We start from the raw sequence: 19,273 nt of genomic DNA on the forward strand, positions 1-19,273 counted from the left end.
ATACTCAGATGCAAAACCAATCAGCCAGTTTTCTATCCCAACACTACCACCAGGGAGATCATTAGAAATGTGAGATCTCAACAACAAACCAAACAGACAAAAAAAAAAAAAAAAAAAAAAAAAAAAAAAAAAATCCCTAACAAAACAAAATGCACAGCACACACCAGACAGAAAACATGGAGTCTGTTTCGTTAAGTAAACTCCTCCTGGACATGGGACTGCCCTGGAATGGGTAGATACATCTAGTGACACTCCATTGTTTTTGTGTTGTTGAGAAAGAGACAAAGAGAAAGAACACGATGTTGAGGAAGATCTAGGAGGATTTGGGGGAGGATAAATAGGGCCAAAAATACATGAAAAATAATTTAATAAAATGTGCTTATAGAAAATAAATGCAAGATCATGAATCCCACCCTGAAAGCGCATCAGCAGCAGCATGGAGCTAACTATCCGATGTCCCACATGAGGGCAGTGAGAACAAGGTGCTCCTCAGAACCCTGGGAGAGCTCTCCACCAGGGCTCTCCCCACTGGAGGTCACTTATGGGTCTGAATGTGGGGGAGCCGGTATCTCCATTTAAAAGGTTCACAGTGGTTCTGAAGCGACCTCCTGGTGAGGAAGCCACCCCTGGAATCAGGTTTAATCAAACTCCTGGAACTTAACATACATACCAGCTTTAGGCTCACAGCTCACCGGGTCACCCACTTGATTTCACAATTGGAAAGAAAGAAAACAGGGAGTCTTCCTCTACTGATTAGAACTGTTTCTTTTCTCAACAGAGTAAAACTCCATTACCACTCTACAAAGAATTACCTTCTCCCTTGGCAAAATTCCCCACGGAAGGACCAAATAGCCCTGCTCTCCTCAATCTCATGCTTTCACGGCCTCCGAGTCTTGCCCACCTTCTTAGATGATAAACATTTAAATTTACATCCAGTAATTGATACGTCTTGGTAGGCTATATTTCATTTTGCCAGCTTCTCCTTAAAAATGACTGCCATGAACTGTACCATTTAATAAGCAACATCTTAGTAAAATTACTTTAATTCAGCATATGTCCTCATCTTTAATAAACTGAGCAAAAACCCGGCAATTTTTATACTTGTAATGTTCAAAATTAAAATTTCATGTACAGAATATAAACAAAAACATGAAAAACCCTTTTTCATAATTTTTGTTACAATGATTTACAGTGCTGGGAGGGCAGGGTTGGTGTCAGAGGATAACTTTCGGAAGTTTGTTCTTTCCACCTTATGTGTCCTGGGTTAAATGTCAAGGCTTGGGGCAAGGGCCTTAACCATTGAACCATCTTGCTTTCATTTTGTGAGTTCTTTTATAGGAAGGATAGTATATAGTTCAACCTGGCTTTGTACTCGAGACCCTCCTGCTAGACCCATGCCTGTATAACCCTTCATCTTTAATTGAATGAATCAAACTATGATTTACTTCATTATTTTGCTAAACAAGATTTTTGATTATATGATGGGTTAACCATGTCTATCCATACTTAAAATGGCAATGCCATTTCAAGCCTGCTTCTTGATCCTGTGGACTGAACCCAAGATCTGGTGCATCCTAAGCAATCTTAATACATCTTCAGAATTTCAAATCAATCTCTTTAAGCAAGAAGATAAAAGTTCCTTTGCCTACAGATAGTATTAAAATATGTACTGTGGTGAGTACCTACGAACTGCTTTGTATTGCTACCATTCCAGGGTGAGGATTTTTAAGTTCTGTCCCTGAGCAGGGCATGGTGGCTCATAACTATTATCCCAGCACTTGGAAGCAAGCCAGAAACACAGAGTGAGTTTGAGGCCAGTTTGCTACAGTCTCAATAAAAACAAGCTTGTCCATCAAAGCCTCTAGACAGATACCACACCCACGTTGCTGTTTCTCCAGATGCTTTAGACACTTCCTTTAGCTACCAACATGTGACTCATAAACACATGAGTCATAGCTCTCACAATCTTCCCGGAGAAACGCATTTCCTGCCAGGTATAGTGGGGTATGTCTTTCACCCCAGCACTCTAGAGGCAGAGGCAGGTAGATCTTCCGGAGTTCTAGACCAGCCTGGTCTCTAGAGTGAGTTCTAGGACAGCTAGGGCTACACAGTGAGATGCTGTCTTTAGAAGAGAAGGCATTTCCTGGTCTAATTCTACTTTATTTGTCTCCACTGAGCTCAGAATCTATTACTCAGCAGAGAAAGACGTCACTAGAATCTATTTCTCAGCAGAGAAAGATGTCACTAGTAATATTCAAAGGAATGTCTCCCTAGGAGAATCCCTAACTACTGCAAAATAAAAAATATGACGGACAGAAAAAAAGGTACAGATTGTACTTAACTTCTTCTGATAATATTTCCAAATTATATGACGACATTAGTCATACGTTAGGTAGATGGGGCTCCCTCAGCTAGAAGTGAAGACAATGAAACTTTTCATAATCAGCAAACCTAGGTTTCTGTATGGTCAGTAAGATCATGTAACTGAAGCAAATAAAAATAAGATATTACCTTTATTAAATAAAAGTGGTGTTTGTACACTGTTGCAAATGACTGTTATGTTTGTCTAAAGAAAGCAGTAGCTCCTCCCACTCTTCTATAATGTTATAGTTAGCCATGATTTAGTTCCAGGAAATTGGGATTTTTTTTTTTCATATTTCCCCAAATCTGTTTACTACAAAGGGATTTCAGAGCATGTAAAGGAAAATGAAGCATGTATAAAAGGACAGCTTTAAGTACTGACAATTTTTCTTTGGAGTTAGGTTAAAATCTGGCTTCTTCTCAACATTTTGTACTCACATCCACACCCCTAGAGGAACTGAGTGGAAGACATGAAAGATACATTCATAAAATAGCAAAAATACCACGGTGAGCTCAAACAAGAGCGTGAGTGACGACCCATCAGAACATTCCCAGGACTGGACTGTGGGCACTGGTGGGCATCCACAGATACTCAACATATCTGTCACCAACAAAAGTGAGATTTACAGGAAAAAAGGCCAAGCAAAGGGGTGCAGAGGAATAAAACACAGACAACACTGGAACTCTGAGATTATTATGTTTTTTTCTAAAAATAGTGGTTCCCTGAAGCCTGGACTGTCTTAACGGGAAAACTTCTATTCTGTTATCTGAGGAGGCTTCAGTGAAGACTCTGGCCAATCATACACATCCGGCAGCAGGGAGACATAATCACTCCTCCATATTCTTTCTTTCACGTATTTGGCCTTGTCCTCTGGTTCTGGGTATCGGAAAGCCATTTTATTAGCATACAGGTATTCTGTAACCTGGAAGACAGATAGCATTATTGCTTAGGCTCTGAATGGGAACCTATCAGAGAAATAAAACAGCATTACAACACACAGACACATAGAAGAATGGCGCTTTTTTCTTTTTCCAAAGTATAATATTCCTTAGACTCATTTCAAGTTATTTTAAAACTATGCAAAGTCTGAAGGATACAGGACAGAAAGTATCCGTCCTCTCAAGATAACTGATACGTGCTGGTCACCTTTCCTGACAAAGAAAAGAACGCTTAGCATTTCTTTAAATTTCAAAAGTAAATCTAAGTTCTAGGACGTTAACCTTCATGCAGGGGATGTCCGTTCCCACAGCCCTGCTGAAAGGGGCCGTGCTGTTTAGGAGACTACCTCTAAGCAGAACTGCCCTACAGACTAGAATGTAATCTTAAATGTGTATGTGCCAGCCAGGCAGTGACGGCACACACATTTAGTCCAGCACGTTGGAGACAGAGGCAGATAATTTTGAGGCCAGCTGGTCTATAGAGCAAGTTCCAGGACAGTCAAGGCACACAGAAAAATCCTGTCTCAACAAACAAACAAACAAACAAACAAATAGCATGTGTCAAACAGAACTGACAAAGGAACAGACACACCCAGAAGCACAGCTGCAATCAGCAATACTACTCTGAGGCATGTAAGGCTGCCTCAAGCCTTCAGTGGCTTTCTTCTGCCTTCAGAGTGAGTCTCTGTGTATGCAGGTCCTGCTGCTTGACACTTCCTGCTGGATTCTGGACAGCTCCTCCTTACTACAGCTAATGTGATAAGGATGAGATAGCCAGAACAGAGTAGCTGCAGGCACTCCAGATGGAACCCAGGTGTTCATGTCAGTCATAATCAAGGTCCTCAGACCAGAGGCCGCAGCACTATCTGGGAACCTGGAGATGCCAATTCCAGGCTCCACTCCAAATCTACAAAGCCTGGTCTTATGGCCATGGACTCTGTCAACAAGTGTTCCAGGCAATTCTGATGCATTTTCTGGTTCCACTGTCATAAACCCTGTTTCTCTTAAACTCTAAACTCCTATCGTATATTTTTAGTGCTTTTTTTCTTAAATACAAAGGCAGAAATTTAACAAAACATATTAATTCTGTCATAACTAAGTTTTTAAATTTCCTTAGGCTCATCCATTGAGATAACAATATAAGACAAAAAAAAATAAAATTAAAAAACTGTGAAATTCTGGCTGGAGAGATGGCCTGGTGGTCAGGAGCACCTGCTCTTGCTAAGAACCTGGACTCAGTTCCCAGCGCCCACAAGTGACTTATAGCGGACTATAATTCCAGTTCCAGGAGATCTGATGTCCTCTTCTGGCCTTCCTGGCACTACACTCGTGTGGCACACCACATGGAGACAACGCATTCATGCACATAAAATACAAATAATCTCGAAAAGAAAGAAGAAAGGAAGGAAGGAGAAAAGAAGGAAGGAAAAAGAAACTCCTATACAAAGAGGACAAGACTCCTCAGAGGAAGATGGGCAGTTTCTCACAGTGTGCAGGTACCAAGCAGGCAGCTAAAACTTTCAGGTGCTGCCAAAGTGAATGTAAGCTGTGCTTTAATCTGTACTAGCCACAAGGCTCAGGCTAGTACAGAGCGGTCCACACTGGCAATTTCTGCCCCACATACATGTTGACAAAACAGCCAAGAGTAAGAGCCCCAGTTGGTCATTCAAGCATGCAAGGTGACCGGCAGCAAACCGCAGAGCACACACAGCCCTGATGCAGAACTCTCCTGCCGCTGCTTATAAGGAGGTGATCAGGGGTTTGCAGGCTCCTGTGGGCACAAAGCTCTCAGTATTTTTCTGAGCCTTTTCTCTTAAAAAAGAAAGACAACCTCCTTCCCTTCCCCAGGCTAGGGGTGCAACAAGCCTGGGCTCAACAATAACCCAAAGCAGGTCTCCTTCACTGTGTCAGAAGGACATACTAGCCTGGGCTACATAACACCGTCCTTAATCAAAATCAGAACATGCATCACATAAAATTTCCTTCCAAATATTAGGAACTTATTTCTAAGCATTGGTATTACTTGGACAAGAAAATATCGTAAGAGTTCATGTAAAGTGGCATAAATTACTTACTTTAATAGCTATGTTAACAGAAACTTCCTGAATATTAGCAAGTGATGGGTAGAGCCTCCCTTGGGCTAATTCCTCATCTGTCAATTGACTTGTCAGAGCCTGAAAGGAAAAACAGCATCGTATTTCTGTTTAAACAAAGAATCTAGTAAAATGGAAAAGCATTGAAGAAACAGAAAATTATAGACAATAGAATCTTTATTTCTTACAGGACTATACTAAACTGATGTAGAAATTAAAACTGTCCATCGTGGCTAGACATGGTGGGACACACCTTGAATCTCAGCACCCAGAGGCAGAAGCAGGTGAACCTGTGAGTTTGAGGCCAGCCTTGTTTACATTGTGAGTTCTAGGCTAGCCAGCATTGCAGGGAGAGCCTGTCTCAAAAAACAAAACCCAAAAGCCCCACCAAAGCACAACAAAACAAAAACACTGTTCCCTATTAAGCAATAAATAACCAGATCTAAAGACTTAATGGATGTTCCGCTTCACACGTACAAAGCTGGGCATAATAACAACAGCTAAGAAGAAAACAGACATTAGCACTAGTATTAATGTGAGGTCATCGGAATTCCTCTGGAAAGAATTAAGAATATGGAAGCAGTTATATTTTATCTATGTTGTCACAATCCATTAAGAATATGGAAGGAGTTCTATTTTATCCATGCTGTCACAATCTATGCTGTCATAGAGTTACCTTCATGACAGATCATATAAAACACAGTGTGAGAGTTATGTTATTTTTATATACACGTATATAAAAATATGGGTATAGCATATTATAGATACGAACTTTTCACAGCTTACAACTGACATTTGAGAAGTTATTATTTTTAAAAATTAATATAATACAAAATAGACAAATAAAAAGTAACGGATTGCTACTTTCCTTTTCATCCATAATGCAGATTTAACCCATTCTGGTTTTAAGATCTGTTCACCTCTATAATCCATACTTTATATAAAATCAGCAATATTTAAAACATTACCTTTGCAGCTTCTAAGAAAACACTGTCACTGATGTGTCGAGTTTGACAGAGAATAACAGCTAAAGCCACACCTGGAACACATGTTACACAGTTTATTTAGTAAGGTCACTTTTCAAATTATGAAGGGCTAAATTCTAAACCGAGAAAAACAAACATTAATGAGCTCCCAACTCAAGCAGCCCAACAGAAAGCAGTACTGAATTAAAATGAAAGCAAATGGTCTCTGTCAATGTCTGCTTCTCAGTCCCTAACAAAATCATTTTAGAAAGAAGTGGCTTTCTCAATTTTTCACATTTATCAATATCAACATAGCAAATACTTATGGATTTCTGTCAGGACCTTCTATTCCCTGTGCCAAAAAAATGAGAGAGCAAAAGAGACAGACAGACACACACACTCAAAGAGAGAAACCCAAAAGAAACACCAATCATCCAAGCAAAGATTCACACTCACTAACCTTTAAGGAAAAAAACAACCAACCAGCTCCAATCCACCTCAGCCCTGATTTCAACAGGGGCAGCTATGTCAGTGCCTTCTGTGATTATTTCACTGTTTCTGAGTCTTCGACTACTGGCTTTAACGTTTTTAGATTTTTACCTTTAGAGACCTCTGATTCCTTCTGGCTAAATATAAGCATCCTGCCCTCTTGCTATTTCCAGCCTTCTCTCTCTTCCCAATATGGACAGAAATATAATTTGGGTCCAGTCTACATTCACTGTTTACATTATGACTTTTAAGTGCTATTCAGTCCAGGCTACGTTAATGCTATACTGGGACTATTTTCCGCCTTGTATAAATTTTCCTTTCCCCAAGTTTATGTTCTGTTTCCCCCTTTACTCTGTTTTTTTGTAATGAACATTATTTTATCCTGGAACTCCTCCTAATTGCCTGATCTTCTTGTATTTTGGCATCCTGTGTATTTTCTGGCATAAACTTCTGCAGCAGCTCTCATTGCTCAGCTCACTCTTCACCCCTTCATTTAGGGACATGTTCTAATTTACTAATACTCCTTTCCTAGTCTTCTGATACCTTTTCTTTCTAGCAGAACACATTTTCAGGCAGATGTTCTGAGAAACAACTGATGAGAGAAATATTTTGTTCTTGAAATTCTGCATTTCTGAAAATGTATGTGTGTACCTCTTTCCACGCATTTGGACTTAGAATTTTAGTTTAGAATATGTTTCCTGCAGAGCTCTGCATCGCCTAGCTTCTAGCCTTGGCCCAGGGTCTGTCTGGCCTCAAGTCCTGTTTGGGCACTGTCTTTTTATCTCTGAAAACACGGAGATCTTTGTTTCTGATTCTATAATACTGTCTTAGGGTATGTTTTCAAACCCGCTGTGTATGACACTCAGGGGTGAACCCTTCCTCTCTGAGAAGTGTTTGTGAAGTCTTAGATGTCCTTCCCTCTTTTCTTTCTTTTGTCTTGTCCTGAAATTTCTATTTTCTAATCCTGTACTGTTGAGGCGACATGTAACTTTATTCTTTATTTGCTATCTCCTGTCCCAAATTCTGTTTTTAAGTGGCTTCCTTAACTTCTTTAATATATTTCTGCTATCAACTTTATTTTCAAGAATTTGCTGTTTTCTAACTTGATATCCTATGTTGTTTTGAAATACTATATCTCTATGAGGATATTTATAGTTCCTTCAAAAACTCTGCACAGGCCTGTTTTCTTCCGTGATTTTCACTGCTTTGGTCTCTTATGATAGCAACCTTTTTTAAGAAAAAAATTTTTTAATGAGAATTTTTGTTAGATGACAATTCTGGAAAAGCAGCCAGTGCTCTTACCTGCTGACCCATCTCTCCAGCCCCCAAAGTTTCATTTTAACATCTCTTCCCCCCAACCCGACAGTGGTCCACCTCACTTTAACGTGGACACTTAAGTGTCTAAGGCTAAAGCAAGTGTTTTGTCTTATAGTTGTCTTGCCTAGTCTATGGTTCCTTTTTTTTTCTTTTTTTTTCCAACTTTTTGCTTTTAGGTGTTTTGGTTCTCGTTTTTAATTGTTGCATTTTATCCCTTAATATTCCCTGACTGGAACTAGGAAGTTTTTCTAATATTATGCTCAAGTTTATAGCATGTATCTTCCTCAAAAAAAATTCCATTAGTTTAAAATTTATCTTCCTTCCAGACTATACAGATCCCTCATAACAGCCAGGTCTTTTTTAACTAAAAAGGCACTGCTGTGCATTTTGTCTTAATACATTTTTTGAAATACTGCATCACTGTTTTGCTGTCTATAAACATTTTCTTTGTTTTATCTTAACACTTACAACATGCTTTGCTCTTCATTCTTTCCTATATCTCTGAGCTTCTGGGATTGTTTTCCATTAGCCGAAAGAACAGGACTTCCTGTCCTTTCATTTCATACAAGTATGCAGCGTTCTCTGTATTCCTGAAGTGCCCCCACTTCCCCCTAATTCTTGTAGGACACTGTCACTGTGTAATGAATTGCAAGCAACACGAACAGGCCACCCCCTGCCCCTTGGCGCTCAGCAGTGCTGAGAGATCCGATGTTGCTCCCACAGTTGCATCAGCGGCTGTCATTTCTCCTCCTCGGGACTTTCTGAAGTCTCACAGAGAGGGTCTGAGGCACAGACTTATGGTCTACCCCACGGACATTTTCCTGAGCTTCACCAGAAGGCATTCTTAGCCATGTACCCTACAGTGCTGCCTCTGCTTCAGCCCCACTCTCACCAGCTTCCAGGACTTTAATAATGGCAATTAAAAGTCCATTTCTTACTTGCTTTTCCATATTTTCCCTTTGACTATGCTTCAATTATAGTTTCTTCTGCAGTGCCCTCCAGTTACTTGCTTTGGTCTAATCTTTATTCACCCATCACATTATTACTGTTATTCAATTCTAGAAGTTAGGGATTGTGGCTAACGTTCTCATGCTTGGCTTTTACTGTTACAAAAGAATAATCATGTTTGTGTTGTAGCACTTGTCTTCCATGTAGGCTGAACACATTTTGTCCCCTGCTGTCTGCTGGACTTGTGTTGTCAAGTGTTTGCACAGGTCTCCTTTTCCCCTCCAAACAAGAGTGGCATTTGTACATCTCTCTAGAAAAACAACTTGAGGACTGGTATTTTCAGGACTGGTGTTTTCAGGGAAGATTTCTATTTGCTTCTACAGGCACTGGCATCCAGAGCAAAGACTGGAGTTTTCTAGACCACCCACAGCTATGAACCACAGTCCACTCTCTACAGGTAGGGTCCGGTAGAGTTTCAACCGACGGTGGGCAGCTGTATGTAAGGGAGAGAGTCAGACCTGGACGGATGTCAGTACTGTCCTTCGTCTAGGACAAACACAACTTGTCCCCTGGTTCTTTATTTCCTGATCAGGTGGGGGTGGGGCTATAAATTCTGGCCACCTCACCAAGTTCTGTTCCCTTTAACCTTTATCCAGAATCTCCTATCTTATCAGTCAATATATTATTGGCTTCTGACCTTTGATGGCTGTCTATTTATTTATGCTCCTCTATCTTTTTTTAAGACTTACTGACTTGACTTTATGTGTGTGAGCATTTCGCCTGCACGTGTATATGCACACTATGAAGACGAGAAGGGGCCACTGGATGCCTAGAACTGGAGTTACAGATGGTTGTGCATTGTCATGTGGGTGCTGGGAACTGGACCTGAGGACTCTGCAAAAGGGGTAAGCACTTTCTCATGCACCTCTTTTTTAATATGTACCCCATGATGGCTTTGAAGTCACATCCCTCCTGCCCCAGCCTATCAAGTGCTGAAATTACAGGCTTGGGCCATTATACTCAGGCTTGAGGTTTAAATCTTTATCCAGTTGGTAGTTAGAGTTGTAGGATAGTGATTCTGACAATATCACAGCCTTAAGTTATCTATTCACATGGTTAATGGCTTTCATTCATAAAGCCAGTGCCTTAAAATGCTATATACAAATAATCAATTGTCAAATTTCTTAAGAGACAAATATTAGGGCTGGAGAGATGGACAGTGGTCAAAAGCACTGGCTGCTTTGGCAGAGGACCTGGGATCAATTCCCAGCACCCACCCAGGATACAGACATGTTCTTCTGGCTCCACGTGCTGGGGTTTGCTGGCTGCCAGACTGGCTTGAACATGCACTGCGGGTTCAGGAAGAGATCAAACCTCAAAGGAAGAAGACACAGAGCAGTAAAGGACACCAGGTGTCCTCCTCTGGGCTCTGTGTGTGCACACACATCATAGACACAAAAACATGAACTTGTAACAAAGCCCTCTGTTGTATAAGTAAAGATAAGGGCCAAGAACAAGTAAGACAGACAGGGCAGCAGGACAGGCAAGATTCTGAAGGGAACTGTGCAGTGCTGCCAATGGCTCACAGTGGGAGAGTCACATCCACAGACAATTTAGAAGGACCATGCTAAAGGGATACACCTGTTGATTTTATCCACGAGAAGGAGAGCAAACACCTAACAGCAGTTACATTTCAGAGTACGATGAAAAGGTATCAACAGAGCTGAAAAACCACAGCCTCCTGCTCCTCTCTGCATCTGTGCAGCATGGACTATATTATCTCTTTAAGAAAGTCTAACAGTATAAAGAAGTGTTCAAAGAAAACAGAGCAGGTTAGAATTACGGAAGTCCTTGTTTCCCTGCAAATATCACACTTTTGGAAATACCATTTGTTATATCAACCTTAAGTTCTAAAGAATCTCATGAAAAAAAAATTTTATTATTAGTTTATGTATCTGGGTATTTTGCCCGCATTTATGCTCCTGCAGCACTTTCATGCAGGGCTGGTGAAGGTCAGCTGGGGCTATCAGAATCCCTGGAACTGGAGTTACAAACAACTCTGAGCCTGCAGGTGGGTGCTGAGAATCTCCGGAAAAGTAGCTGGTGCTCTTAGCTAGCCCCCGAAATATTTTTATGCAATTTACGATGGATCTGCAATGTTGTCACTTACCTGGAAAAATATAGGCATTGTTTCCTTGGCCTGGGGTGAAGACTTGTCCGTCTGGGAGTTTCACCGGCTCAAATGGGCTGCCACTGGCAAACAAACACCTGCCCTGTTCAAAAGACAAAATAATTCCTGTTTTTCTGGCCACTTATTCAGGAATATTCACAGAAGACTAAGTCTTACAGTTAAGCTACACAACTATATTACCTGAAAACAGAAATCATTTACTATATAACAATCCTTTAATCTAGATCTTTTATTAGAATGATGTTTGTTTTGTGCATAATATATACTCAAATACAGTTGAAAAATACCCATAAAACTGTTTATAGACTCGTAACACTTCTACTCCATTTGTAAAATTAAAATTGGTAATAAATATCATCTCAAATAATTAAGACTTTTAAGCATTGTGAACATCATAAGAGAGTGGGAAACAGCAAAATTAATTGACTATGCCTGTTCAGCCATCTCTGTGCTGGGTGCTTTATCATTTGCCTTTCCTAAAAGCCTTGTTTGATTGTTACCACCTTCTGCTCACTGCTTTAAAAAAAAAAAATCAAACAAGTAAAGCAGAAACTAACGATTTGACATATTTTCAAGTACTTTGTAAACACTGTGTGTCAAATTTATAGCAGTCAAATGTGAATCCAAGTTTTATAAATCTAAATCCAACAGTTTTTCTGTGATACCATGCTATCCCCCCAGTTCATTACATGGGCATATGATATAACTACACTACTGTTACAGAACAAACTTGCCATACCGCCTTGTTAGGAAGAGTAATCTCCCACAGATTCTTTCTTTATCCAATTATAAATATATAGATGCATACAGAGATCTGTGATACTAGAGCAGCCATCTGCATTTCCAGGATAAAGTGGATGCTCTTATCATTAAAGGGGACTATAAAAATTGTTTACATTATTATCCCCTTTGCTGTACCAAAACCAAAAACAAAATCCAAACACTAGTACTTAAACAGGGCAAGCTATCTTGGAATGTGTAAAAGCAGCTAGTGTTAATGGCTACACACGCAATTAAATTAGGTTAAAGAATGACTCAGAGAAAACTGAATTATCTCAATACACACGGACACGCACATTATCACTAGAGCATTCAACAGTTTGCCTCCAGCTCTGGAGCGTTGGGATTACAGGTATGTATCACAACACTCAGCTTTAGCAATGCTGGCGATCTAATCAGTGGCTTTGTGCATGTTAGGGAAGCACTCAAGGAACTGAGCTATGTTCCCAAGCCCGAACAGTCTTTATAGTAAATGCCAAGCAATCTAAAGTGCTATGTTACATTGTGCAACTTCGGTGGTAAAAATTACAACTTGCCATCCACACTACCCAACATTCAGACATACAAACAAGCAAACAAACAACTAAGCTCACAAGAGAATTAAAACTAATTACTAAGGTAAGGGAGGAGGAGATTAATAAATAAATGGACTTACAGAAAGTGAGATTTTGTTACAATCAGAAACTTTAACTATAACTCTCACACTCAAGAAATTAAATACAAAGACAAAATAATGTCAATAGTCAGATGTGGTGGCTGGCACAGTCCTACAATCCCAGCATCCCTGACACTGAGGTAGGAGGACACTAAATTTCAACGCTACATATCAGGGCCTTGTTTCCATATGAACAAACAACAACATCATAGAGGGAAAAGATCTTCAGTAGAAAACTGAAAGTTATACTAGAAGGTAAATAAGCACTAAAAGTCATAAGTCGGGGCAGAGAGACGGCTGCTTGCCTAAATGTACACATTTCAGGGGCCCCAGGGCCCAGCTGTTTCTTGGGGGGCGGGGCCTCTGTTGGTCTCCTTTTGAGGCTCCTGTCCCCTCCAGGTCTTTCTGTCTTCCCCTTCTTTCATAAAATTCCATGCATTCTGCCCAAAGTTTGGCTATGAATCGCAGCCTCTGCTTCGATACCTCGATCAGTAGAATCTTTCAGAGGTCCTCTGTGGTAGGCTCCTGTCCTGTTCCCTGTCTTCTGCTTCCAATGTGTATCCTGTTTGCCCTTCTGAATGAGGATTGAGCATCTTTCCGAAGGTCCTCTTTGTTGTTTAGTTTCTCTAGGAGTATAGATTTTAGTATATTTATCCTGTGTGTCTCAAAACCACTTATGAGTGAATATATACCATGTGTGTCTGTCTGCTTCTGGGTTACCTCACACAAGATGATCTTTTCTAGTTCCCACAATTTGCCTGCAAATTTCATGATTTCCTTGTTTTTAATAGCTGAGTAGTATTCCATTGTGTAAATGTACCACAATTTCTGTATCCATTCCTCCGTTGAGGGACATCTGGGTTGTTTCCAGATTCTGGCTATTACGAATAAAGCTGCAACGAACGTGGCTGAGCAAATGTCCTTGTTATATAGTTGAGCATATTTTGGATATGTACCTACGAGTGGTATAGCTGGATCTTGGGGTAGTACTATTCCTAATTTTCTGAGAAAGCAGCAGATTGATTTCCAAAGTAGTTGTACAAGTTTACATTCCCACCATCAAAGGAGGAGGGCTCCCATTTCTCCTCATCCTCTCCAACATGTGTTGTCACTTGAGTTTTTGATCTTAGCCATTCTGATGGGTGTAAGGTTATTTGATTTGCATTTCCCTGATGACTAAGGATATTGAGCATTTCTTAACTGTTTCTCTGCCATTCGATATTCCTCTATTGAGAATTTTCTGTTTAGCTCTGTACCCCATTTTTTAATTGGATTACTTGATTTGTTGGTGTTTAACTTCTTGAGTTCTTTATATATTCTGGATATCAGCCCTCTGTCAGATATAGGTTTGGTGAAGATCCTTTCCCAGTCTGTAGGCTATCCTTTTGTTCTGATGACAGTGTCTTTTGCTTTACAGAAGCTTTTCAGTTTCATGAGGTCCCATTTATTGATTGTTGATCTTAGAGCCTGTGTTGTTGGTGTTTTTATTCAGGAAGTTGTCTCCTGTGCCAATGACTTTCAGGTTCTTCCCCACTTTTTCTTCTAACTTTTTTAGTGTCCAAGTGGGTTTCCTAGTAAGGGGAACAGAGACTGTCTCTAGCATGAACTCAGTGGCAGTCTCTCTGATCACTTTCCCCTGGGGGTGTGCAGCCTTGCCAAGCCATAAAGGAAGACAACACAACCAGTCCTGACCGAGACCTGATAGGCTAGGGTCAGACAGAAGGGGAGGAGGACCTCCCCAGTGGATCAGGGGAAGAGCATAGGAGGAAAAGAGGGAGAGAGGATGGGATTGAGAGGAGACGAGGGAGGGGGCCACAGCCAGAATACAAATTGAATAAATTATAATTAATAATAATAAAAAGAATAAATTTTTTAAAAAGGGCAAGAAAGTAAAATTTCTGATTATTTTGATTTTCAAGAACTGAAAGCAAGAACCAAGGACAGATTAACACAATAGAACATGACTGCAAAGTAGAAGGGACTAATCAGACTGAAACACAGAGCAAAGTGGGCAGCATTCTCCAAAATAGAAATACTGACATGGTTAAAATACTGGCCATGAAAATGAAGTCTCCTAGGAGAGAACAAGGCCGAAGTAGAGGCAGCAGCCCTATGTTTCCAAAGCAAACACAAATCTCAACAGTCAGAGATCAAGCCATTGACCCAGGAGAACGCTAACCTCCAGGGAGAACTAAGAAAACCCATACCCGGGTCCATGCTCAAAACCCAAATCAACGACATCAAAACACAATGTAGAAAACAAAAGACTATCTGTAGAGTACTGAGATACAGCAACTACCAACTGTTAATTCCATGTGGGATGAAAACGGCCCTTCAGAATAAAGACAAAATGTACTATCAAGACAATTCTTCAAACCCATACTTAAGAAGTTCTTCTGGGAGGAGGAAAACGATCCCAGATAGAAGCAGACAGGCAGGAGGGATGGCTACAGAAAAACAAACAAGAACAAAACTTAAATGTAAGCATATCTAAGTGGATAGTTTCTACATAAAAAGAACTAAGGGAAAAAAATCAAGGAAAGAAGCATGCTTGGTTTCATCACACATAGAAAAGCACCAGAGGCCGAGCAGGTGTGAGAGCGGGCAGCAGTGGCTGGTGCTATGTAGCTGCTCTCAGAACTGATACCAACTTGGTGACCCACTGCAGTCTCCACTTAAACACTGATGAAACACTGATGAAACACGTGTGCAGGAATGTGCAACTAACAAGCCAATGAAGCACATCACCAACTTGCATGATTTTCATCGACGATACCTCTGTAAGTGTATATGCTTCTTCTGCTGTGCACTCAGCCTGCGCTGTAGGGTTACTTAATGCAAATATTATAGGCCTTTCATTGATGCAGGCCATGGCTTTGATTACACCAGGAGTAAAAAGCCGGCCAGCACCTGCCACTCCTGCAATAGATCAAGGAAAAAAGCAACTTCAACACAGGAATAACAAACCAGATCTTACTAACAGTGTTTCTACAGTACATTTACCATAACAAAACCACAAGTATCAGTACAAAGATAGATTTCTGTATTGCTGAGAGAATACTATGGCAACACAGCTTCAGATATGAAAAGAAAAGCAATGAAACTCTGATATTTTCCCTTAAATATTTATTGTCTAGCATATACAGTAAATTCTAGGAAAAATGGTAAAATATGAGCTTCTCCATCAGTCTAACCAGTGACAAGGAAACAGTGCTGTGCTAGAGTCTATTCACCTGAGGGACCAGAAACAGAGGTCCAGAGACAGAGATCAGTAGCTGCCGGGGCCAGGGGCAATGACGAGTTATTTAATGGTTTTAGAGTTTCAGCTTCATTAGGTGCAAACAGTTCTGAAGACTGGCTGCACAGCCATGGGAATAGTCACAGTACTGTGAACTGCACACTTAAATTGGGTAGGATGCTATGTTTTATGTGCATTTTACACAGCTAAAAAATTTTTAAATGCAGCAAAACCTCAGTGCTCGTTGCTAAGCAATGGGAGTTCTTTATATGTATTTAACATAATGACCTCAGTTGGGAACTCTGAAGTGGTAGAAGACTGTCCTGACTAAAGTAATCAATTTTTTTGATGCAGCTGAGTTTATCTTTATTAAGTCTTACCGTATCCCAGACACTAAATTAGACCATAAGGTATAAAAATGTATGTAGGTCTGGGTGTGATGGCTGCACGCCTTTAACTGTAGCCCTCAGGAGTAGAAGCAGGCAAATCTCTGAGTTTGAGGTTAGCCTGCTCTACAGAGTGAGACCCTGTCTAACAAAAACAACCCAAAACACTGAATGTAAGGATTGGGGATTTAGCTAAGTGGCAGATCATTTTCCAGGCAAGCGCAAGACTAGGTTTGGTCTCTAGCATAAAAATAAAATAATAAGAAAAATAATGCAGATAGATTATAGTTGAAAAAACAGAAAACTAGAGTATTTTTCTTCAACAAGTTGTTAGGACAAACATTCTAGGGTTATGAAGATCAGTGTGAAGGGCCACAGTGGGGATCTGTAAGTAACTAAGTGAGGCCGTTAGCTCAGAGTGGATCCTCAACTTTGTTTCCTTGATCCTCAGGAGACAGACAATGGATATCTCTAGAGTGGACACCTTCTCAGATTTCCACATTGAGTTTTGAGAGAAGTGGAGTAGAGACCCTTTTAAGACTTCCTGTGTGTGTATGTGTTCTTGGCAATGAAAAAAACAGAGGCATACTTTCTGAGCATAGGAACCCACTATAAGGCTTCATTGTTCAACACTAAACAAAGTTCCTACATGAAAACTAGTAATATCACAAGACTGTGAACTCAAATCTACAGAGAACTGAACAGCTCGTATCCACGCTGGGAACTCAGGCTGGGTCAGCACAGATGTCAGCTTCATGTGCCTCACAAAACACAGGCAAAGTTTCCACTTTGTTGCCAATGAAATTCTCACTCTGCTGTGCTGGATTTTCCTGGTACAGTCAAATGACCTTGGCCATTTCAGGCTGAGTTCAACAGTCACAACAATTCTACAGCAAGACACTATAGAGGGGCAGGCATGTAGTCCCAGCTCCCTGGGAGGCTCAGCCAGGACAATCACCTCTTAACCCTGGGGACTTAGATGCAGCAGGCTTGGGTGTGTCCAGTGGGACTTGGCACCAGCCCCCTCTACACTGAGAGAGCACGTGGGCATGCTGAAGGGGAGGTAAAATACAGCAATTTACTTTAGTAACTGCACATGGTAGTTATGGCAGTCAGTTAAGGAACAGGATTATTGATCAACAGCTTCACTTACCAATTATAACTGAAGGCTTAAGTTTGTTTACTGCATCTTCAAAAGTTCCAGGTATGTTCTCTGGGGCCCAGTGAGCAAATGGTTCCTGGTTATTATCTATGCTAGCAGTCCGACCCTGAGAGTTTTGATAAAATACAGTATCAGTAAGTGCATATTAAAGATGAACTGAACACATAAATTATCAGTTAGATAAATTTTGTCCTTAGAACACAAATGTCTTTTTATTTACTTTTATCCCCAACTTCTATCTGCTAATTCTAACTTCACAGAATACAAACACATGCTTTCAGAGTCCAGATGAGTAGGGTTCTCAAAAGTTGGCTTTTGTGTTAGAAGGGTAGCCCAATGGTGGGTGGTTTATGCTTGTCCAGTGGCATAAGGCCCTTGGATCAATCCCCAGAACCACAAAACACTTTAGCTTAGAAGAGTGAAATGTAGGCAGATGTAACTATTCATCTCCTAAGATCTTGAAACAAAGCATAAGAGTTAAGTTTGGTACCAGCAGGCAGATTGTGATTTACGGATGAAATAAGAGTCTTTATAAAAAACGACAGTGTACTAGTAACTGCCAATTCCACACTATAACCTAGAATCACTTGACAAGAGTCTAAATGAGGAATTCGGTAGGCCAGGCTGGGCATGCCTAGTGGGAGTCAGCCACATATGTGTGGAGGGTGTGGGGAGAGGGGTTGTCTGGATCACCTTAATTAAGCTTGGATGAAAACCCAGCGTGAACCTGGATGACTCCATTTCACAGGCCAGGCTTTGACAGTGTAAGAGTAAAGGAAACACTTGGAAAGGGGCAGGGAGGAGATCAGGGAGGGAGTTGGGGAGGGGGAGGGAATGAGGGAGCGGGATACAGCTGGGACACAGAGTTAACAAATTGTAACTAAAAATAAAAATTAAAAAAAAATGAAAAAAAAAAGAGTAAAGGAAGCTAGCCAACAGCAGGCAGGCAGGCAGGCAGGCATTTATTCTCTGCTCTTGCCAGTGGAGTGACACTTTATTTCTGCCTTGACTTCCCCACAGTAATAAATCATAATCACAATTATAAGCGGAGTGAGTCCCTCTCCCCTTCATTGCTTTGGTCGGAGTGATTTTATCACAGCAACAAAAATGAAGCCAGGACACGGAGCAAGACAAGATGATCTCTATGGACACGGTGGAGGCCAGCTCCTGCACAGTGTGGCTGGTCAGTGAGATGCAGGACTAGAAGGAATGGTTCTGCTGACACCCAGCTCGTACATCCCAGCCAGACACTCTGCGCCCTTACCTTAACCAGCAAGCCATGCTTGTCAAACATCCAGACCTTCCTCTGCGCCTCCTCTTCTGAGAGGCCACACTCCACCATCGACATAACTATAAGATTTGCAATTCCAAGTGCAGCCTGCCCAGGAAACGCAGATTTAAAACTCGAGACTACAGCATGAGGCGGTGCTTATTTGCTGTTCTCTCCCGTAGAGATCATATATAAGGAGATACTTTGTCAGAGTCTCTCAGAACACAAATTACTTGTAAGAGGTGATTCCCACCATTTCAGCAAATTCTAAATTCATCACGATCTACAATAAGCGCCAATATGCTGTCTTACTTTCTTCTTCTTTCTTTTTTCTTTTGAGACAGTCTCTCTCTCTAGCCCTAGATGTCCTGGAACACACTATGCACAGCAGGCTGGACTCAGACTCACAGAGATCTGGCCGCGCCTGCCTCCCAAGTGAGCAGGACTAAAGGCGTGTGCCACCACCCCGGCCCGTCTTA

General features: G+C 40.9%; 1 protein-coding gene across 1 annotated transcript in view; it reads right to left on the reverse strand.

Annotated features, from left to right (window-relative positions):
* Positions 1–1,025: 1,025 nt before the first annotated feature.
* Positions 1,026–19,273, reverse strand: part of Me2 (malic enzyme 2) — a 41,972-nt gene continuing 23,724 nt past the window's right edge. The window contains exons 10-16 of the mRNA XM_055622678.1: positions 18,789–18,902; positions 17,516–17,630; positions 15,515–15,657; positions 11,283–11,385; positions 6,362–6,432; positions 5,376–5,474; positions 1,026–3,284 (exon numbers count right to left, since the gene is read on the reverse strand). Of these exons, the coding sequence (XP_055478653.1) occupies positions 3,117–3,284; positions 5,376–5,474; positions 6,362–6,432; positions 11,283–11,385; positions 15,515–15,657; positions 17,516–17,630; positions 18,789–18,902 (813 nt within the window). The 3' untranslated portion in view covers positions 1,026–3,116. The remainder of the gene's footprint in view (positions 3,285–5,375; positions 5,475–6,361; positions 6,433–11,282; positions 11,386–15,514; positions 15,658–17,515; positions 17,631–18,788; positions 18,903–19,273) is intronic.

Source organism: Psammomys obesus, unplaced genomic scaffold (assembly GCF_907164565.1).
Source record: "Psammomys obesus unplaced genomic scaffold, mPsaObe1.curated_primary_1811, whole genome shotgun sequence".
In the NCBI taxonomy this organism is placed as follows: Eukaryota; Metazoa; Chordata; class Mammalia; order Rodentia; family Muridae; genus Psammomys; species Psammomys obesus.